Source organism: Rhinolophus sinicus, chromosome 3 (genome assembly GCF_057876585.1).
Source record: "Rhinolophus sinicus isolate RSI-liver-muscle chromosome 3, RSI-T2T, whole genome shotgun sequence".
Classification (NCBI taxonomy): Eukaryota; Metazoa; Chordata; class Mammalia; order Chiroptera; family Rhinolophidae; genus Rhinolophus; species Rhinolophus sinicus.
In genome coordinates this window covers 48,623,200-48,647,581 of record NC_142503.1, presented here as the reverse complement: position 1 = coordinate 48,647,581, position 24,382 = coordinate 48,623,200, and the positions used below count along the sequence as shown (strand labels likewise).

Genomic DNA, 24,382 nt, shown 5'->3' with positions numbered 1-24,382 from the left:
CACTAACTCTTCCTTCTTTTGAATCTCCTTGTTATAACATCTGTAACAATTAGGTGCCCTAATCTGCCATATGTCTGCCTCTCTCTGGCCTGTAAGTGCCCAAAAGCAGGGACCATGTCTTAGGAACCCCAGCACCTAGTCTGGAACCTGGCACAGAGAAAGAACTAAGTGCTAATGATTGTGGAAAGAAAGACAATTTGAATCACATAACACGCACAGACAACAAAGCCCAGAGGCTAAGTCTTGGGAAGACTCTCTTTAGGAGGCAGAAAGAAGGCAGGAGGAGTATGAGGAGAGACATCCAGAAGGATGCTGAGCTGCCAAGGCCACAGGAAGATACAATTTCAGGAAGGAGGGGGTGGTCAAGATTTTATTGGTCTCAGTCTCCAGACTCAAGTCAATCCAGATGATGTGAGGAAGCTTAGGGAAAGAGGCCATTCCCAGGAAATCCTTTCAGACACTGAGCTGGGGTCTCTACCAAATAGGAGCAGCTCAGGATGCCCCCAGGGGGTCAGAGGTAGCACCTTCCCTACACTGGGGAGAATCTGGCAATCCCCTGGCCTTTCCTGGGCTTTCTCATGGGCTTCATGGTGGTCCAGCTAGGATGCACCCCATGTCCTAGCTATAGAATGTATTTCTCCCTGCGAGGGGGAAATGCATTTCTGGGGGAACAATGCATTGCCTTGTGACTCTGAGAGAGTATGATCCGGGATCCCAGACACCATCCGGTGTGCAGGAGTGTGCGGGAGGCACCATCACATGCCTGGCTCCTCTGTTATAATGTAGAGAGCCCAGTGTGGGGAGGGCGGGGTGGGAGACAGGAGGCTCCTTTCCTGATCCAGCAGAAACCCAGGGGCCAAAGTTGTGGTGTGTAGCCCTAGAGGACGCTCTGATTGAGCCAGCTCACTCAAAGGAAGTGGCCACCTGGGAGCTGCCTTTCCCCCTCTGCACACCTGTCCTGGGCAATTCCGTACAATTCATCATTGTTAATTGACTGCTTAAATGTGAACATTTCCACATAATTGATTTTATTGTTAAATTCAGAGGTACCAGTAACTGCCACAGTTTTCAATTTGGAAAAATAAATAAAATGAGATAGCAGTAGCTAACTCAGTCCTCTCCCAGCTTGCCAACTTATCTCCTATATATTGTCGAGATGTGATTATTGGCACATAATGACTCAGCGTACTGGATAATGGCTACAGATCTGCAATTGTTCCCTCGCAGTAGATGATTAATGTTTTTTCTGCTGCTCCAGTCTATGGTATAATTATGTTATTAGAAGTATTATCCCAAAGAAATATACCACAGTACCTTATAACCAATTTTTAAATACTGATTTGTTTCCTTCCCTTTAAAAATATACATTAAAACTCAATTTAGCAGTTAATCTGATGTTTGTGCTTTGCACTGTCCGGAACAGTTTTCTCATGGCCACGGCCAATGTCCTTTTCTGAGTCATGCTCCTCTGAAGCACTCATCAGTTAGGACCACCTCCCCCATCCTCACACCCTGTCTATTCTTGGCCTCCAGACAGCTGTGACTTTTCCTACCTTTTAAGTCATTTATGACTTTTCTCCTCAAACCCCCTAAAGCAGTCACTATAGATCTGCTCCCCTCCACTCTTCATGTTTTCCCCCTCGCCACACCATCCTCTCCCATGGTCTCTCAGAAGTCTCTCCAATGCCCATTTCTAGGGTGAGTTTCCTCATCAAGCCGAGCACCCACTTTCAAATGCCCTCCTGAGTCATTTCTCCTGAGCAGCATGGTTGGTACTTCAAACTCAACAAAAGTTCACTGGTCACCACTTGCCACCCAGGCTCAGAGCTACGTGCTAATGGTAGTCTGTGGATAAGACACCATGTTCTTGGGCGTATAGTCCAGTATAACGGAATTCATCTTCCTTCCTACGCTGGGCTCCCTGAACCTCCCCACCAATCCTAGAACTCCAATTTCTATTTGAGGTACTGACACCCAACACAACACCTGGGCGTGACGCCTCAGTGCCGTATGTTTCTTTCCTTTGCTCCCATAGCTAATTGGTTGTGAAGATCCAGAATTCTCTCCTTTCCTCTCCAGTCCCTCTGCTCTCATCCACAGTCAGGCCCTCATCACCCACTGGCTGGACCATTTAAATGCAAATGAACCTTTACCGCTGTCCCGCTTGCTCCTCTTCAATCCATTCCAAACACAGCAGCTTCCCATAGGAGAGTTCTCACCACATCACGTCTCTGCTCACTACCCGTTCCAGAATGAACTCATTTCAAGCTGTCCGTGAACAGGTAGGTCCCACCCACCTTTCCAACTGCTCCCTTCTATGTATGTTCCACTTGAACAGACATGAACCACAATCTATTCACAGTACTCAATCCAAGATTTTCACGCCTTTGTGTTAGAAACCGAGGGCGGTTTCCTGCACTGATTTGGTAAGAATTTCATGAATGGATGGATGGATGAGCTCCTGCTGGCATTCCTTCTGAGTGAGAACTCCTAAATTGGAAAGGTGGCATTCCACAAAGACATCTCTAATCTATTAATTAGAAAAACAAATAGAAAATTAAATAAACAGAGGGCACTGAGAAGCCAACCACATCTCACATATACAATCTGCCTCATTTGAGTGTGTATGTTTAAGGCTGAATTGATTCCCACAGCAGGGCTTTCTTTGGTCCCTGTGAGCAGTTTGGTTAACTCTTTCGGTTTTCAATCAGTTCTTCTGACACAGGAGTATATTAATATTTCTGATTTAACTAGATTCTGCGGAGAAAACTAAGCTACTCTCAGAAAATCCATTTAATTTCATGTAGATAGGAAGAAAAAAAAAGCTGAAGGCGTCACATTATAATTTTATCACCACAGCTCTGGCACTGAGAAACTATTGCCACAAAGCAGAGCCATACTGTGCCCTGCACATCTGGGGTCCATTCTGGGATGTGTAGCTGTGTGATGCCCCCCACTGCGTAGAAGAAAGACCAGCACAAAGAAGTCAATACCCATTTCAGTGGAGAAAGAAACAAATGTGCATCCCTCAGATGTAGATAAGAGATCTACTTTTTGGAAAGAAAACCATTCCTCAAAAAAGGTACATAAAGCTCCCTTGTAGTGCATGTTATACTGCATATTGGTGAATAAGGAAAACATTCCCAGTTACACTCTCCCCCCCATTGTTTAAAATCATAATATCATTTATAACTTTCCTATTACAATTGCTGGGGATGTTTCTGCTTCTTGGCTGGGGGTGGGGAGTGGAGGGCTAAGACATCGCTACTCAAAGTGGGTCTATAAGCACCACTGTTGTCAGCATCCCCTAGGAGGAGCTTGTTAGATGAAGGCTCTCAGGCCGCTCCAGGGCTGCTGTTTCAGAATTTGCACCCTCAGGGGACTTGTCAGCACATTTATGTCTGAGAAGCACAGGTCTAAATCATGGGGAAGTTTCTGAAACTTCCCTTTGAATTAAGAACCACTTGGGATCCTTATAAAACATATATACAGTTTCCCAGGGCTGTCTCCTAGCGTTGATTCAGAAAGTCTGGGATTGGATGTGATTTTCACTAAATGAGATAGCAAAATTAATATGAATAATATGCCTGACACACAGAAGGCAAAGAATGGTCCCCCCTGCTGTCCTCACCACTACCAGCAGGGTGGCCACCAGCTTTAGCAAATAAATACACATGATGCCCAGTTAAATCTGACTTCCAGATAAATAATATTTTAATATAAGTATATCCCAAATATTGAATGAGACATATTTACAGTGAAATATTAGTCATTCGTTATTTATCTGAAATTCAAGTTGAACTGGGCACTCTGTATTTTAGCTGGCAACTCTACCCTTATTTTGGAGAATCGTGGGAGGGGCGTGGATGGCAGTTATGGAAAACTAAATTGGGCCCCTATTGTGGAAAGCTTTGAATATCATTCTAAGGAATTTAAAGTAATCTATGTATTAATCAGCAAATGTGCTGGGCAGGGACATGATGTGACCTGAGCCCTCCATCCTCTCCCCCCAGGAATGAGGAGAAGAGCAATGGCAGGTAGGCTGCAGGGACAAGAGTCTCCATCCTAAAGTCGCTCAGGAAGGGAGCTCAGAGGGGGAAAAGACTTACAGTCATGGCCAGTGACCATGTGATAAGAATAAAGAAGTTAAAATTTCGAAACCTTAAAATTATTTTTGATTAATTCTAAACTCTTAAACCCTTTACTTATACCCCACACTAACTCATAAAACACATTCAAGCCAGCTACTTGAGACAGACAGATAAAGTGGACAAAGTATGAAGGCCTTCACATGCTAGATTCCCCACCACCTGAGAACACCCCAAATCTCTCCTTCAGAGGCTAAAGGGCGGCACTTCTATTAATATAATATGCCCATTCCCCTAATTTTAGGTTAGGCTGCACTTCTTGCCCTGGAGATGCCAGATACATAGGTTAGTGCTGGAAGGAAAACCCAACTATGTTCAAGATCAGATGAGACCTGGAAATTCCCTCCTGCAATGTCCCATTTGGTATCTCGGTGTGCTCTAAATTTTAAGACCCTAAAAGTGTACACTGCAGGTTTCAGGGTCAGCAGCTATTTGTCCTTGACCTTCGGCCTCGGTGTCTCGGAGGAAGGTTTGATCTAGGTGTGGGTGTACCCTCTGGCTCTGTTCAGCTGTCACAGTGATCCTAATTGGAATAAAAAGTTAGAGAAATCCTGTCCACCAGCACTAGCGGAAGTCTTACTTGAATTTGTTATTGCCAAATCGCCCCAATCTCCACCCAGAGTCTCTGGAGCACCAACCTGCCTCCAAAGGACAACAAGAGGATGCTTATGCTTTTTCCCTCATAGACGGTGGAGCGGTGGCTCTACAGAAGCCAAGCACCCATCAGTCCTGCAGATCTAAACACAAGCCCCAGGTGGAAGGGACTCAGTCGTACTGCCTTACAGTCTAAGGTGTTTCCACCACCATTCTTAGAGAGAAACCTGCTGCTGTTGGAATTTGTAATAAATAAAATAGGAACCTTAAGATAATGAAATCTATGATTGATGGAAGCTGCAAATGTCACTTGCTGGTAATTTTTTTATTTTTCCCAAACCAAACTCAGCAATTACTGGACCACAAATACATGCATGCTCCCTGGTTGGGAGTGGGGCTGAAGCCCTGTGATTGAAGCATTTTTCATAACCCCAGAGTCCCTTATAGATCCATTCTCTGCCATTCTATTGTTCTAAATCATGATTAAAATGCAGTGCATTTACAAGCACGCAAGTCCCTCACTTCTCCACATTTCCTAAATATTTTAAGCTAAGTAGACACATGAAGTGCTAAAACAAACCTCATACTAATATGACTGTACTTAATATTCAACAACTGTAACTGCTTATGTGAATGTTTACTGAATTACATTTGCACTTAAATTATACTTTCCCTCTGAATTTTTCCCCACTTCCAAATATTCCGAATCTGCCCTAAACCAGGGTAAGACCGTGGTGTCTTTTCTCCTCCTCCTTTTGAATCTCCTCAGGTTCCCCACTGCCTGATGTTGATCCCCAAGAAACGGAGCCTCCTGGCACCGCAGGTGCCTCCATGTGATTGGGGAAAGGTGCTCATCTGGGTGGATGAATGATAAACAGGAGCCTCTTTGGGTAGGAAACTTAGCAACGTCACCCCTTCCTCCAAACAGGTGGGAATAGCCCCAAGCCAGGGTGAATGGCTCAGAGGGTAGGAGGCCTGGATTCCAGCACCCCCTCTCCACCAGGCAGGTGCCTCTGTGAAGGTCACAGCTGGCACAAGTGTACATGGCAGCCCCACAACGTAAGCTGACTGTGGAAAGTGCTTCCATTAGGATTTTCAGCAACTTCTCAGCTGTCAGCTTCTCTGTTTCCAGGCTCTGTCTTGAGAATGAAAACAATAAATGCATTGGCAGAAACCACCAGTATTCCAATATTTGGAAATATTCACTCATTCCTCACATGCACAGAAAGACTGCATTTTTTTTTATTGTGGTAAAATAGACATAACAACATTTATCACCTTCACCATTTTTAACAGAGGGATGTGAAAATAATTTAAAGATCATTATTCTATTGCTAAGCAAATTCCTTACTTTAAAAAATTTTAATTTGCAAGTAGTCATTGTTTCCTCATCATTCTGTACTTGATTAGAGACTTCAGTTTTGAAATTGAAGGTAAGAACCACGCCCAAGGAACTCTTTTACTTTTTTCTCACAATCTTGAAGGCCAATAAGAAATCTCTAAGTTTAAGGTAAGAATGCCAGTTTGCAAATATGTGGTTTGGGAATACTTACTTCAGTAATTTATCAGACTAATTCCTCAAAATGGATGTAATCAGACAGTTTCCTACTCTCCAAAGCATTCCACAGGAACCTTAGGTCCTATGAAAGCTCTCGTTTTGTGAGAATGTCGAGAGGTTAGATTTCCCATTAAAAGATGTGACTGCATCTTGATGTCTGGAATTCAAATCTGCAAGTCTGTATTATTCGTGTTTGGCTTGATCTGGTTATTAGATGATTAACAATTCAGATTGCCTTATTTAAACCAAAGTCATAATTACCAAATTCTCCAAACTGACAACATATCACCAAGTTCTCCAGTGACTTTGGGGAGAGTCTGAGACTGAATTAGGACATATAAGGCCAGTACTCGCAGTGGATCTTCATCCAGGAGTGTTCTAGACTGTGGGGATACAGTGAATTAGAATGCAAGACGCTGCCTTCAGGTTCGAAGCTGCATGGTGGGAAATCCTCCACTGATCGTCCGGGTGACTGCAGGGCATTTATTATCATACTCATATGGTGCCAGAGCGCTACTTATTAGCAAGTTTCAAGAATGCGGCAAGGAATTTGTTCATTCCAATCTTGTGAAAATGGATCGCAGACTCTATGGTAGAGGCGTCTTTTCAGGCTACTTGACCCAACTCCATTTGGATGTCAGAAACCTCTCTTCTCTTAGGAGAATGTAAAAGACTCCAGGAAGTAAGACTCAGGAATATAATGATGATGAATTATTGCGTCTTTTCCAATTTGCCAATAATGAATCCAAATAAGATTTTGCTAGTGTTGGTGGACAGGATGTTCTCTAAGCACCAATAACTTTCTAATACCAATTAGGATCACTGAGACAGCCAAGAGGCTACACAGAGCCAGAGGGCACACCCACACGGAGATCGAGGCTCCCTCTGAGATACCGCAGCAGATGGTCAAAGACAGAGATTGGGCAGGCTGCAGAGCTGCCGACCCTGAAACCTACAGGGCACACTTTTAGGGTTATAACATTTAGAGCACACACCCGGATGCCAAATGATCAAAATCTTGGAATAAAGTTAGAAGAGGAAAAACTCTGTAACACTCTTTGTTATCAGCTTGGACATGCTGGGATATACCTGGCAGCACTGAGCAGGTGTAATACACACCCTAAAAAGTCTGGCTCAGTGCACAGCGAGCACGTCACTGAACTCTGCTGGCAGTCTAGTGGCAAACAACAGTCAATGGGACAAAAAAGAGGGCATCTCAGAAACTTGAAGCTGGGTTTGTTCAAAAAATACAGATAGCTAGAGATAAAGCTGCTAGAAATTCCAGCAAAATAGTTCTTCTTTTAATACCTAAAGGAATAAAGGCACATATGAGGGGATGGAGAAAGATAAATTAGGTGTGGTGGTTCAGGTCATATCCGTCTGGCTTAGCCATCAAGGAAACTACCCTTTCTATAAACGGAAAACAAAGTAAAGGGTGGGGGGTGGCGAGAATATGAACAAATTCTGTATGTTCTAAAAAATGCCACCATCCAGGTAAAAACTATAGAGAGAGAGGTTAAAGGCTTAAGGCCTACTGGAGATTTTCTTTCTTTTTTCTTTACAATTGTGTCTCAGAGTTTAAAACAATATTTGTCACATAGTAGGTGTTCGGTAAATTTTTGTTCAATGAACATTATAGTTGTCAATGGAAGATACAGGGATGCCAAATAGTCTAACTTGATATGGTGGCTAGCAAAGCATTGAGTAAAATGAAAATCACTGCTCCACTTCTAGCCAAAAATACACCCTAAATTCATAAAAATCTACATTTATTCTAGAATTACTTAGAAATATTTTTAAAAACATTTAAGAGCTTCTAAAAATGAAAAAAAAGTCAAGTAAAATTCCATTCAAACGCACAAATGTATTCTTCTTGATGCTTTGATGTTCTTGTCTAGGTCTGTGTTTGCCCAATATGCCAATCAACTCTAGTCAATATGAGAGCGGTACTAGTATGTACTGCAGATGGGATGTCCATTTGACTTTTTAAGTCTCTCTCCCATCTCACTAATTTCCCACACTGCTGCCAGAGGTGGTGGCTTTCTAAAATACAGATATAGTAATGCCATTCTTGCACACTACTGGAAAAACCCAATCTGCAGACATTTGTGATTTCTTCGTACTAGACTATCACTTCCTTGGATACAGAAACTTTGCCTTTTTCTGTTGTCTTATTATTCTCTGTGGTAACACTGCTTTGCACATAATAAGTGCTCAGTAAATAGACTTTGGCAATAGACACTAGATTATCTTAAAGTGACTGCACTCAAAAAGCAGAACATTAGACAATTAAATATTTACTCTTTTCTCCAGCCCAGTTAATGATGTTATAGAGGCAGACAGACCATATACACAGACACGTGACACATGATATGCCCTTAGCTACCTTAGGTCCATCTTCTAGGAAACACAAAGAGAAGATCTCTCTCCTCAATAATGAAAGCATAAATCGGTTCATATTTTTTGTGCCTGGCCTGCCTTGAGGGAAATGACACACTGCTTAGTAGCAAATGAGAAATTATTTCGCAAATCCATATCCTCAAAATGCCACCAAACGCGGGTCATGCCTCTTTTCTTCTTGTATTTTGATCCCATTGCTATGACTTAGTGTGGTAATTACATTACAAAGCTATTATTTGATGAAATGAAAATGACAAAACAATTTAAATGCTTGTCGAAAAAGGACTTGGTGAGTATGCAATTATAAGTGAAATTACAATGGCAAAATAATTGAAATGCAAGTCTAGAAGGCACAGTTGTGAAACCATTAAGATGCTTCCATTGTGGACTCACAATGTGCTGTGACACTGTGCACTCCCGGGGACACATTTTTAATTCACTAAAGCAGGCAACGTTTATGGAAAAATGAAACTATCTGTGCTCCAATGGTTCCACAACATTATCTACACTTCTGATGCCACCTGGGGAGGTGAAACCTCATCAGGGTTGATAGGTTTATGGACAGACAGATAAGGGAACCACGTGTGATACTATGCTTCCATTCAGCACGGAAGGATAAAGGCACAAGGGCAGGCTCAGCTTAGATTTTTCTGAAATGTTCTAAATATAAAAGCTAGGATCATACCATGAAAAGATCTGTGTTCTAAATTTAAACCTGCAATTATTAAATATTTGTGTACATGTATTTCTAAGGCTCTACCTTCTTAAAATATTCTGCTGACAATAGTGCCATTTGCGACAACATGGATGGATCTTGAGATGATTATGCTAAGTGAAATAAATCAGACAGAAAAGTTGAGAACCATATGATTTCACTGATATGTGCGTTATGAAAGCAACAAAGAAACAAGACAAACAAACAAAGAAATAAAAACTCATAGACAATAGTTTAGTGGTTACCAGAAGGTAAAGGGAAGGCAGGTGGTAGATGAGGGTAAAAGGGATCAAATATATGGTGATGGAAGGAGAACTGACTCTGGGTGGTGAACACACAATGTGAGATATAGATGTATTACAGAATTGTACACCTGAAACCTATGTAACTTTACTAATAATTGTCACCCCAATAAACTTGAATTAAATAAAACATTCTGCTGATATATTCCTTTATCAAAATCTTAATATTTTGATGCTTACAGTGGGTATACTTGCTCTCCGAAGGGAAAAAAGTACAGTGCTCGATATAAAACAGATGTGCTGAAATGATCAACTGGACGCATGACTAAGGACCCTCTTCCAGACCAAGTGAGTCTATCAGCAAAAACCATGCAAAATATGCCCCCACTCTTCCTCCTGCCCCCTCACAGTCTGCTTTCATGGGTCCATCTCTTTCAGTCAGGCGGTCAAAGGAACAAATGCTAGGAGTGACTCATATACAAGAAACAAGTGGTAAAGGAACAAGATGTAAATCCTTTTCTTATTCATGGCCATCTCTCTTGCGTTGTCACAGAGCAGATTAGGAAATGGTATTTAATTGTTTTTCACACAGAAAATTTCTCAGCTTCCATGATTATAACATTACTTAAGAAAGTGAGTGGGTTTCCACAAAAAAGAGCTGTATAATTTTGTGTTTCAAGCTTTAGTTTTAAAAAGCCCCTCGGAAATAGAGATAACAAGTATTCTTACTCTCAGATTCTGAAACACATAAAGATTTAATATGTCCCCAAACATCTTCTCTGAGGTACGCTTAGCAAAAGCAGTTTGAAAGTCCTCATGACAATGCATCGAGTGTTTGAAACTGACTCAAGTTATTGGGGATATTCCACTGTGTGCATGTTTCTCGGCCTTCTTATAGTCACTACACAAGGGAAATAATTGGAAGTATTAACTACAGCTTGTAACAATATGAACCTTGAGTGCATGGCAACTTTAAAACAAAATTCAGATCTGCTATCTAGATACTTCATAGGGAGGTCCTATTGTTTTTAACACATATAATTTAACTATTAATATGATTTGCAGTATTTTTAAATCCTATGAGGAAGTGAAGTTTTTCCAGTTTAGGCACAAAGGTACGAACTTTGAAAAGAAAAAATCAGGTAGAGAAAAACCTATGAATAAGGCTAACTGAAGGAAATATGCAAACATACATATAGATTATAGGAAAAACAAAACTTAACAGGGTCCCCAAAATACTTAAACTACAGTATTATACATAAAATTTGAAATTCAGAATCTATCAGAATTTCATAGAATTAACCACTATATTTTTAAAAATGACAAATAAGTTTCATATAATAGCTTAATTAACTTCCAAGGGTATATCTTTGGAAGTTAATAAAAGATAAACTAATGTAACATAATAGTATAAGTTAAAATATATTGCTCTAACTTAAGCTGAAATGCATAAAAATATAAGTTGGATTGGTAGATGGATAGAAAGATAGGTAGGTAGATAGATGGGTGATAAAGAAAATAAAGTAAATGTTAACTCCAAAATCTAGGTGGTGGATATATATGGGAATCACTGTACAATTCTTTTGATTCCTTTGTATGTTTAAAATTTTTTGTATAATAAAGTGTTGGAACAAAATACAGAGTTCTCGATGAAAAGTATTTACTCTCTCTGTTAACTGTGCTCCACAAATAAACCAACTTCAGAATTTGTCTCTCCGACATGACGCACTCACCTAGCCATCCGGATCCTGAATTTGGTATGCATAAGTCTGTCTCAGCGCTGGGCAACACGAAGCCAACCACAAACACCTCCACACCGTCCGCCATCAGGGCCATGCCCAGGACAAAGAAAAGGGCCCACTGAAAACGACCATGACCGCACTCTTGGATTATCAGCTCATACTGCTGGGCTAGTTCTTCCTCATCAGCTTTCCTCTCTGACTCCAGCTCCCGGCGGTCCTTGTACTCGTCACCCTTGGGCTGCCCCACGGACACAATGCTGTCTTTCCCTTGGTTCGTACTGGGGATGCCCTGATACTCCCCTTCGTAGATTTCATCATCTTCATCATGACCCTCAGTAGCTTCACTGGAGCCTTCCTCATCATTGGCCCCCCCATCATAGGTTTCTCCGGGTGGGTAATAGTCATCGTCCTCTTCTTCGTCATGGAACCGACTGTACGACCTCTGGGTGTATTCATCCTGGGCCCGGTCCACTGCTCGATTCACCTTCTTCACTGTCTGTTTCTTCACTTCTTTGGCAATGTCCTTGGCACCCTTCACCAGTGAAGTCCTATCCTTGTAAGAGTCTTCCATCTTCTCTCAACTGATGGCCAACGCGAAGCTGGGAATTTTTCACAGATGCTGGTCAGTGCTTCAGTCCCAACAGCATCATCCACTTTGGGTTTAAAACGGAACTGCAAAAAAAGAAAAACCACAGGAGATATTTATTATTCCTTTCTAGATCTGTTTCACCACCTGTTTCTGGATGTCTTTTCACTGTCCCTCAGACTAAGACACAGAATTAGCTTTTCCTTTCTTTGCTATCACTGGACACATGCACGCCAGATGTCTACTCAAGTGGTCAGCACTGGAAGTAGTTAGGATTTTTACTGTTATTATTATTATTATTGTTTTGTGTTTAAGGAACACTGACTATTGGGTAACTTTGCCTACAATGCACAAGCATTACGCAGAGAATAAAACAGGACATCTGGCACCTTTAAAACTACATCTAACACATTTTGAAAGTGCTATAAAGGTATACCTTGATTGAGAAAAACAATATCGCTCACAGACATATACACATGACAAAGGCAAAACCAGAATATGAGGAGAATCCTGTCTGACCTTATTTCCTCACATTAAAAAAACAAACAAACGAAAAACAAGAAAAGCAGGCACGTAGCCCTATGTGTAGTGCTATCAAGCCATATATATATTTGTAAAATGCATTTCCCCTCTACTTTCATTATATTTCCTCCTATAAATGATAACAGAGACTCATATGGCACCCAGAACTGACAATGTGGATGTTCCCCTGCAATCGTATCTGCAGGAAACTGGCAGAGTTCCTCAAACGATTTCACAGATGCCTTTGATAATCATTGAATTAGAGCATTTGGCTTGTGTGGTGGGGGATCTGCCTTTTCAGGAACCACACCCATGCCAGCAAGGGTAAGTGAGTCGCATACAATGTCCCTTCACAACCACATCCTGTAAATACTCGAGGCTTTGGTCTGCCATCTTCATTTCTGCACACACCCCCCCCCCACATTCTCTCTCTCTCCCCTTCCTCCCTCCCACCTTGTCCTGCTGCCCCCCCAGTTAACTGCTCTCCTGGATACCACAGTCAGCAGTCTCCCCAAGCCCTTATTTGGTTTTTGTTCTCCCTGACAGCCCCCTCGATCTTCACTCATTCCATTCAGGCTTATTTCATGGTAACTGATCTTTCATGTGTCCACTGAGCTGTCTCTTCTGGTGGCCCAAGTGAGCCAGCGTCAGGCTCACCCTTGCACATGGGCAATCAAAAGGTGAAAAAGTCATTCTCCTCCATCATTAATCTCCAAGCCCTACGCTGTGGCAGCATTCCAAACAGTGGCTTATATAACGGTCATTTTTATGTTTTCCTTTTGTACCCAGTATAAAATACTTGGTAAGGCTATTACAAAAATACATTTAAACTGCACGTTCAGACATCACAATAAAGACAAAAAAATGTTCGTTTCTAAATGGACTGAACGGCATTACCACTGAATACCTACAAGTGCCCGGTAGGCAAAGCAGAAGCATGGCTTTATACAGGCCTGTGTTTTGGAAGATGACAAAATGAAATTAAAACCAATATATGATTATGAGGCTTTCTGCCAAATGTCTTCATAAAGGATTTTTCTATTTGTTCTCCTTTTTCTTTCTTTTTGGAGAGCTCAGAGGCAGGGGAAGGGAGAGATGGGAGGATCCGGGAGGAGAGGGAGAAAAGATGGGAAGGCAGTGAAAACAGAGGTTGAGGGTGGAGTGCTCAGAAACTCGAGGAGGCAGGCAAAAAAGAGAAGAGAAGGAGAAGGGAGAATGATAAAAAACAATACTGGAGATGGAGAGGCGCTTCCTACTTTAAGAATTAAAAGCAAGATTAAGACATTTCACACAATAAATAAGCCAACTGCTCTACTATGCATAAACTGATCATGTCAGACACTGCACACCAGCTGCTTCCTGTGCACAGATAACAGCCCTGGAAACACCGTGGAGTAAAATTCCAAGACGGGCGAGTGTGAGAGTAGACAGAGCTTGAGCAACCCTAACGCGCCACGCTGGGAAGGCCAGTGCTGGCTCATCACGGAAAGTTTCTGCAATTGCTTTTCCTAATAAACAGTAAAAACACAGACTCCATTTGGCTCTTCGCCTTTGTCCTCAGCCACCAATTTTCTTACCACATGCTTTAAGGGGCTCTCATTCCCAAAAAGGTCCTTCTGGCGGAACCACCCCTAGACAGGAAATAGGCCTGTTGTCTTGAACATTTTGGTTATGAGGGGAAAGTGCATAATTCTAACTCCCCAAATAATCTAATCACGTGAGCAATGAAAAAAATATAAAATAATTTTACAATTAAACATTTTGGTTTTGAAAAGTGCTTCTTGTAAAAGTCTTAATTTTCATTCTGGGGCAAAATGAGGAATGTGTGTATATAAATTCTCTTTTTGACTCAGGGCTCCTCATGCCAAAATAGCAGCTCCAGTTGATTTTCAGATCCTTGAAGGAAGAGACAGGGTTTGTAGCTTGCAGCTTCACTAAAGCAAAGCAGAGTTTTTGATGTTTTTGCATAAATAAGGGCAGGTATAAATACTTATTCAAAACTTCTGCGTAAAATCCGATGTCTGTAGATGTTGCCACTGAAGACAACTGGGTGATGGGTGGAGGGGTTCTGTCTGTATTATTTCTTGTAACTGTAATGTGACTCTACAATGATTCCCCAAATAAAATGTTAAACAAGGAAACAAGTTGGTAACAGCTTTCCTAAGCAATCTTGGAAAATGTGCAAGATGCATGGCTAGTAGGCGGATTGTTTAGGGGGCAGAGTTGTATTCTATGGCTATTCCTCTCTGGAAAGTGGAAACATGCAAAAAAGCTTGGCTCATTTGAGAGATCACCAGGAAAATGGTAGATTGGTACCTGAGTGGGAAGGTCATGCCTACATGAAAGCAACCGTTGTCAAGGTGTGGCCTGCACACCAGGTGGGGCCTGTGAGGAGGTCCAGGAGAAGCTGCTCATTGCACTACCCATGTCGGCAAACAATACACCCCTGTTTTGGGGCGAGTTACTGAGATATACCACATAATACGTGCCAGGCACCATTTTAACAAAAAATGGTTAGATGTAGTTCTTACTCTATGCCAGATGTTATGCTAAAAAATTTATATAGTTTTATTATAACTATTTTATCTTTGATTCAATCCTACAAAATGGATATTCTAGTCTGCATTTTACAGGTGAGAAAATTAAGGTTTAGCGAGAGTAAATAACTAGCCCACGGTTACAAAGCTTGTCAGAGGAGATGCTGGGAATCACGCATCTGCCCACACAGCCCTCTCACTGAAGTCTTAGTAAACGCAGCCGTGTTCTTCCTAGTCATGCTGGTAACTTGTGTTTCCTATATGAAAACGGTTTTATAGCCTCTTTGCTCAATTGTCTGTAGATTCTGAAATAAAGAGAACTACTGTGATATGTTTCATCAGTGTCAGGCTTTATACGAATAATTCCAAAACATGGTCTTGTGTGTTCAGGTGAAACTCCCCCAAGATGGTGGCTGTACATCAAAAGATAATATAGCCATGTTACATAAGAAGTCAGTGGGCCGGGAGGGCAGGAAAGGAGGTGGTTGCAATGACCCTCTAACCACCTCCGTGAAGTACATGCTGCCCCTTCTCGCTTATTCAAATCGGTGCCCTTCTTCAGGAAATAAAAAGAATGATAACTACCTTACAGCATGATGAGGAATAAATGAGTGGTGCTAACATTGTATCCAGGGCAGAATTCGACATATATTAAGTGTGTTTACTTAGAATTGCCCAGAAGCAGCCCCTGTGATGAGGAAATAGGTGTGAATCATTTATTAAAGAAGAACTGGTGAGGGAGTGGACGTAAGGTAAGAACAGGTAAGGGAGGGGACAATTGAAGCAAGAATGCAAATGTAGACCAAGTCCCACGGGGTTGAGCTTCACCCCATGCTCGGTTATCACTCCTGATTACTCAGGAACATAACTTATGCCTCAGAGTCATTCCCACGAAGGCAAAGGTGCTGGGCTTTCATTCTCCCACGTTGTCCATCGCTGACTAAGGGCCCCCCACAGCGAGGATGGACTCTAGGCGCTTCTAGGTCTCTGCACCAAAAGGCAAAACAGTTCCAGCAGCCCACGGGCAGCCCTCAGAAGGGATGCAGGTGCTGGCTGGTGGAGGCAAAGGCACACAGAAGCCCGGGGAGGAGAGCTCGGAGATAACCAACGAATGGCATCCAAGAGTATCTAAGCAGAGCTTTAACAGTATCTCCTACAATAGCATTTGATAAAAATTGTTTAGGTGCCCTGCTAATCATGCCGAGTGGTAGGACCCACAGCTGATTAAAAACTGTATTTATAGAGGTGGCTGTTATAACCAAACAATATTTACAGCAAAGTTTATGTGACATATTTAATGACATGCATAACCATGGTGCACAAGTAAGTTATACACATAAATGAGAGTTATTCTGGCAAAACAGAATTTTAGTTTTTCTTTGATGGTTCATGCCAAACAGCATGTATCCACTAACACCACATACTTTTCAAAACCATCCTACACGTCCCCGTCCTGCACAACCCCCCGCCACACACACACTGTTTCTCTCAGTTTCCCCACACTGTACCCAAGCCTCCAGTCCTTCCTTCGGCTTTACCCCTCATAAGCACCAACACTAAAGATCTTGGATAACTCCTCTTCCTCAAAACATTCTAGAATCTTCTGCATGCTGGGAGAGTCCATCATTTTAATAACTGTATTTATGCAGCTTTAAAGACATTATGTACTCATAGAGTAATGATAGCAATACTAATAGATTGCCCATTATTATGTCGGCCATGTGCTAAGCACTTCAAAGGTTTTACCACACAATATTTCTCACAAAAGTCATACGCCGCAGGTACTTTTAAAATCCTCATTTCACAGATGGGGAAACTAGTAAGAATTCAAACCTAGACAGTCCTACTCCCGAGCCCAACCACTTACCCACTACATCTATTCTTAGTAGAAATGGGAGCATGCAAAGAAAATTGAGAACTGAAGCAGCGAAGAACATAGCGGTAGAAGACAGCCCCCACCTTCCATGCCTGGATATAGAGATCCTCTAAGTACTTGCAGATTCTAGTGTGTTGGGATCAGGGGAATGGGCTCACTGTACAACAACCCTCTTCCCCTGCTAAGCTCAGCTCTGATGGAGACATCCAACTCAGAAGACAAATGGCAATCAATTGCCAGCAATTGGAGAATTGTGCCCACATTACATCCTCGAAGCCACAGTTTGTTCCCAGTTCAGCATGCTGGAGCATGCAGATCTTCTTCCTGTGGGGGAAGGCTGTCCAGGGAGCTTTCCATGCTGCCAGCAGCAGACCTGAGTAAGCACCTCCCTTGGGGATGAGGCCAACAGGCCAAGGTCTTTCCCCCATTTCCCCAGAGCAATTGCTCCTTCTTTGCTGGGGAGGAGTGAGGGGATGTGTATGGGTGGGTAAGAGAGAAGCTACGAGTATGTTTCCCACATTTGTCTCCTAGGGAGCAGTGAAAATTCCTGTGTCTGAGTGGAAACCCAAGAGGTGGGGAATAACAGGCCACTTTAACTTGGTCTTGTATAATTTTGGTCAAGACTATAGCACAGCTCACCAGCCACCCCAATAAGAGCCATACCACTTTCCATCTCTTATGAAACTAAACATATGTGACATTATAATAATGTCATAAAATAGGGCTTCATTAAAACAAAAAGACAAGGAAGTGTACATCTAAAATTTACAATAAGTCCAGAGATATTTTGAGGGATACTGCATCACTCCAAACATTTTCATCCATGCTTAATGTCAGAAAGAGAGGCAATATTTAATATTCCTCACCTCCATTGTAAGTAGGGCTGATTGTAAAAAACTAGATACCTCAAGGCTGTTGCACATATGTCTGAAAATGGTGATTTTTTTAAAAACAAGCTTAAAATTAATTTCAATGAGGTATAATTTACATTCAGGAAGATGCTCTAGTGATTATTAAAAGAACCTAGTCCAAGAGATTTGGCGCAGTGCACCATCTAAATTATGAATGTACTTATTCTGGCAGGAAACATTTGTTGAAATGCTTATTCAGCATAGGTTTGAAACCCCTGGACCTTATATTAACTGTCCACAAGAAAGGTCAGCACACCTGAGCTCTGGAGCTCTGGACTTTGGTGGTCTGAAGACAGGCTCGAGAGAGAGCAGGAAGCCGAGAAGGTGGAGATAGCCTAATAGGAGCTCTAAGTACCTGTTGCTACAGCATGTGGTCCAACCTTGTGTAATAGCGATAATATTGGAAGGTGACCAGAGTTAAAATGCAGAACCCCGTATCTACAGTGAGACAGCATTCTGCAAAGACGCTTTGGGGAGGGAGGAGAGCACATTTTGAGATGAAAGAGTAGATACTGACCCATCATCCCTGCCTGTCCAAATCTTTGGCATCAGACTTTTGTCATTGAAGGATGCCTCTTGTCCTCCAAACCTTTAAACTTATGTGTAAACCCTCATTTTCCACGGTGCAGTTCAAAAGCCACCTTTTTCATGATGTGATCTCCTTTCATTATTGTGTAACTTAATTACATCTTTAATCACATCTTCCCAGTTAAACATAGTTGGTTTCCTCCTGGCATTCAGTCACGTCTTCCTTTATGGTTACCCATGAATGCGATGGTCTTCCCTATTAGAACATAAGCTCTGATCCCCCTTTCTTCATGAAGGAGTTGTCCAAATCAGCATTCCCTCAAAGTGCAATCTACACTACCTGGTACCTGCAAGGTGTCCTGAAAGGAAAAAGTTCTATGGTCGAGTACATTTACGACGTTTCTGTCTTATACTTCATATATCCTTTTCCAGGAGTGTCACAATGCAAAGCTGTTGTAAAGAACCTATTTAAATGTGTTACCCAACCATTTCCCAAACTTTCATAACAAAAGAACGTCCCCACTCACCCACAACATGACACCAACGAGCAGTCCTCATTATACACTACGGTAAAAACCACAGTGAGATATCACCTCACCCCAGTCAGAATGGCTATCATCAACAAGACAAATAGTAACAAGTGTTGGAGAGGCTGTGGAGAAAAAGTAACCCTCATACACTGTTGGTGGGAATGCGGACTGGTGTAGCCGTTATGGAAGGCAGTGTGGAGGTTCCTCAAAAAATTACGAACAGAATTGCCATATGACCCAGCAATCCCTCTCCTGGGTATCTACCAAAAAAATCTGAAAACATTTATACATAAAGACACGTGTGCTCCAATGTTCATTGCAGCTTTGTTTACCATGGCCAAGACATGGAAACAACCAAAATGTCCTTCGATAGATGAAGGGATAAAGAAGTTGTGGTATATATACACAATGGAATACTATTCGGTGGTAAGATGATATAGGAACATTTGTGACAACATGGATGGATCTTGAGAGTGTAATGCTGAGCGAAATAAGTCAGACAGAAAAATCAGAGAACCATGTGGTTTCACTGATATGTGGTATATAAACCAAAAACAACAAAAGAACAAGACAAACAAATGAGAAACAGAAACTCATAGACACAGACAATAGTTTAGTGGTTATCAGAGGGTAAGGGGGGTGGGGGGTGGGAGATGAGGGTAAGGGGGATCAAATATATGGTGATGGAAGGAGAACTGACTCTGGGTGGTGAACACACAATGGGATTTATAGATGATGTAATACAGAATTGTACACCTGAAATCTATGTAATTTTACTAACAATTGTCACCCCAATAAATTTAAAAAAGAAATTAAAAAAAAAAGAATTTGGTAGAGAGAAAAAAACACTGTATTAAGATAAACACCAAGATCTTTTAAAATTCTAATGTCTCTGTTATAAAATACCATAAAACTCACTAATTAGAACTAATTGACGGATGCAGGATGAAAGGCAGAAAGTCTACATTAAAATAATATTTCTAAAATGGAATACAGTATTTCTTTCAAGTCCATGCAAAACTGAAATTAAGTTTTCAAAGTGTAAGCCCTTATAATTTTAAAATAAACTTGCTACAAAAATAGCGTCTGCATATTTTTGAGTAATAACTCATTCGAGAGCCCCAAAATTTTGATTTTAAGATTAACATTCTTTTTATGCAATTTTGACACAATTAATTTGCTCTATGAAGAATAGCTCTCCTAAACCAGGGCAAATTGGCTTCAGTAGTTGTCTAAATCTCTACAAATTCCACATGAGTGAAATCTAAAGGCCTTATCTAAAAAACAAACCTGTTTACATACATGAACTTTTGTGATGGTCCTAGACCTCTTTAAAGCAGGAATATTTTCAAGTGAGTCAAAGAGAATAATATTCTCTTGAAGAAGTATCCAAATTCAATTTAGTACAGCAATATTCTTTCTGATTACAAAACTACAACATGCTTAAGAAATAACTGGAAAATTCAGAAAGTCACAAAGAATAAAATAAAACCCAAATGTATTTCTACTGCCCAGAAATCCCCACTCTTAACAATGAACAATTATACAAGCTATGCTAATGCTTGAGCATATGATTAATTTAGGTCTCACTGTACATTTGGATGTGAAGCCCTTCTCAGATTACTCTATTATCTCTACCTCTTCAGGTGTGAACTTCCCCCATTCACTGGATTAGTAGACTATCTTAAATAGTACAGGACTTCATTAGATGTTTAGTAATTCTTGGCTGTGAGCATATCTTCCATAGCAGTTGTTCTCAAGGTGTGGTCTGGGGATTCCCAGAACACTCCCAAGACCATTTAAGGAAACTGTGAGGTCAAAATGATTTTCATAACAATAGAAAGAAGTTACTTGACTTCTTTCACTCTCTTTTTTTTTTTTTTACGCGTGTATAGTGGGCATTTTCCAGAGGCTACATGATGTGTGGTGACATCATTACTCTGATGGTTAATGGAATGTATACTTGTAGTTTCTTGTGTTTTAAAAGTTTCTCAGTTTTAGTTTCTAATATGGTAAATATCAATAGATATAACTGACAAAAAGGAAGGCACTTTTATCCTTAACAATTTTTAAGAGTGAAAATGAGTCCTGAGGCCAGACCAAAATTTCAGAACTATGGTTCCATAGAAACCCTGTCCTGCTTGGACCTGGAGTTGTAGAGATTTCCCTTTAGAGATTTCTATAGGGTTTGACTTTGCCACTGCTAGATCCTCATAGGTTTCACAAAGGTCTGAACTAGTTTTTCTATGATTAGCTCAGCTCTGAGTTTCCATATTTACAGAGATTCTGGTAGGCTCAGAATTTCCATCTCAGGTGGGTGTCATTTTCCCAGCCTTGTCCATGGTGGACAGTTTTGGACTGTCCTTTCCTCCAGGTGGAAATGGGCAGTGTGTGACTCCCAGTTTGCCTGCTGACCATGTCTTGGCCATAACTTGGAAGGCAGAGGGACAACTTCCACAGACTGCTAAGCCTTCCTTTTCCATTGCTGGCATCTGAGGATTTCTTTCTTTTGCAGTTAGCTATTTGTTATCTAAATAATACTTTCATAAATTATCCATGGATGAGGAATAGGGTTTAGCATGTGCTCAACCCACCACCTCGACCCAGAGGTTGGCACTATTATAACCTGCTTCAACCATATATTTTATATTGACTTTTTCTCATGCTTTTAAACATTCTTCTATCATTTTAATTTATGGTATACTGCAATTCATTTAACCTGTCTCCTATCATTGCACTTTTAGGTTGTTTACACTATTTTAGTAGTATTAATAATATGGTGATACACACCCTTCTATGTGCTTACTGAGAATTCCTTAGATCAAAGGGATAACCTAGTTTTATTGGTTTTTATATATAATATCACATTGTCCTTCAAAAAGGTTGTGACAATTTATAACTTACAGAAGCATGTAGGACAGCCGCAATTTCCTTGTGTTCTCGCTATACTAGAAATTAGTAGTTGAGGTTTCTGGCAAATTAGAGAAAAATGATGCTTTATCATTTTAAGTTCCATTTGATTACTAGTGAAATTGAATATCCCTTCCCCTGTAAAATCTTTTATCCTTTGCCCATTTTTGCATTGAGGTTTATAGTAGGTTTAATGGTGGCTCCCAGAAAGATATATGCACGTCCTCAACCCAAGAACCTATGCACGTGATCTTATTTGGAAAAAGGTATAGTTAAGTTGAAGATCTTGAGAGATCATCCTGGATTATCTGGGTGGACCGTAAATCCAATGGCAAGTACCCTTATAAGAGACAGAAGAGAGAAGACACAGACAGAGAGAAGGCCATATGAAGGTGGAGGCAGAGTCATGCAGTCACAAGCCCAGGAAGGCTCAGAGCCACCAGAAACTGGAAGAGGCAAGGAGGCATTGTCCCCTTTGGAGTGAGTGCAGCCCTGAGACATCTTCAACTATGAGAGAGCAAATTTCTCTGTTTAAAGCCATCCAGTGTGGTAAATGGTTAAGCAACCACAGGAAACTAATACAAAGTCTTTTTCTCATTGAATTTTAGGAGTCTTTTTATATAGTAAGGCTATAAAGTCTTTTGTCATTTATGTTGCAAATACCTTTCTCTGATAGCCTTGTCTATGGCATTTTTGCCATACAAAGCTATTAAACTATTTTTAGAGTCTATTAAAAAGTTCTTCTTTCATATTTTCTGCCTTAATAGTTTATCAAGGCCCTCCTGAACTTCCAAAACATTCATCTATGTTTGTTCTAATTAATTTTAGATTCATTGCTTAATGTTTAGTTCTGGAATTTATTTTGCTGTATTGTTCAGAAAAGGAATTTCAAAAAATGAATAATCAAATATCTCAGAAACATTTATGAAAATGGCCTTTTTATTCTTCTATGTATTAGTGTCTCTTCAGTTTTGAAGTCTGCTCCATTGATATGTTTATCTACTGCTGCCCTCCTACCATCTAGCTTTACATTTTATCACTTTTATGTTTAATATCTGTCAGTGCCTGTACCCTTCAGGACTCATCATTTGCAAATACCTATTTGTATCTCAGCCACTTTCTCTTCCAAATGAACTATTCATTAGAATTTTAATTAAAATTGTACTAAGAATTTTATGTTAAAAGTTTCATTATCAGAGGGTAAGGAGGGAGGGGGCTCTAGAAGAGGGTAAATGGGTTCTAATATATGGTGATGGAAAGAGAACTGACTCTGGGTGGTGAACACACAATGTGAGATATAGGTAATATATTACAGAACTGTACACCTGAAATCTATATAACTTTACTAACAATTGTCAACCCCAATAAACTTTAATTTTAAAAAAATTTCATTTGAATTTTAACAACAATTGTACTGTTTACAAATTAATTTTATAGGAACTAAAAATCTTGAAATAGTCACCTAATCCAAAAATACAATATATCTATTTATTTAAGCCTTTTTTTATGTAACACAGTTTAGATGTTTTCTTCTTAGTATGCCAGTTTTTTAATAAACAAGATGCATACACATACAACTACATACATATTTTAAAGTTTTTATTCATTTGTATATTTGTTTACTGGTTTTTCAGAACCATGATATACTATATACAGAGGGTGCCAAAAACGTATACACATTTTAAGAAAGGAAAAAACTATATTAAAATTACACTGATGGTAATCACTCTGAGCACCTCTTGTAATTGCAGAAGTCAAATGTGACTTGTATTCATCTTTTGTTATCGGTATATATTGAGGATTACAATTTTAATACAGTTTTTTCCTTTCTTAAAATGTGTATACATTTTTGGCATGGTGTGTGTGTGTGTGTGTGTGTGTGTGTGTGTGTGCGCGCGCGCCACAAACTTTAGCTTCTGTCAGATCCATTCAGTGGGTCAGGAAGTGTGTTCTCTTCCAAAGCAAAGCATTGGCCTCAAGGGAGAACGAACATACTGAATTTTGATCGTGGAGTAGATCAGATGAGCTGCAAATGTTGGGTTAAACTTGCTTGAGGAGAATTCAGACAGGAAAATCACTAAACCATGCTGACAGTCCTAGCTCAGCTTTCCTCTCTAGACCTTTCTGTAGACCAGGGCCCTCCTTAAAGGAGTAACTTTTCAGGAGAACTGGCAAGAGACTCGTGCGTCTTCAGTGGAGCCCAGGAGAGTGTAGTGCTCCTGGAGTCCCTTTCCTAAGTAGCTACCAGGATCCTGTCACCCTTCGGGGAAATCAGATGCCTGAGGACCTTCAGATCAACCAGAATTACTAAGCATAATCAATCACCAAACTGTCATACACAATTCCTACTCTTAAATAACAGTGAGATACTCTCTTCCATGAAATAACCAAAAACATTCTGGCAGATGATTTCCCTGGCATTACACAGAGGCTTCCAGATTTGGAAGGGACCATCTATAAATGTGGTATTAGCCACTGAAAGTGAATGTGGTCAGTTCTGCTTCTTTCACTGGGACTTACGAATCATGCGAGGGAAACACAAAGAGAAAGCCAAGGACTGAATCCCTTCCTGGAAGCACATGG

The 24,382-nt window shown here is 40.7% G+C and overlaps 1 protein-coding gene across 1 annotated transcript in view; it reads right to left on the bottom strand.

Moving 5' to 3' along the window:
* The window catches only part of SV2C (synaptic vesicle glycoprotein 2C), a 183,195-nt gene that overhangs the window by 121,248 nt on the left and 37,565 nt on the right, over positions 1-24,382 (bottom strand). The window contains exon 2 of the mRNA XM_019728142.3: positions 11,391-12,071. Within this exon, the coding sequence (XP_019583701.3) occupies positions 11,391-11,970 (580 nt within the window). The 5' untranslated portion in view covers positions 11,971-12,071. The remainder of the gene's footprint in view (positions 1-11,390; positions 12,072-24,382) is intronic.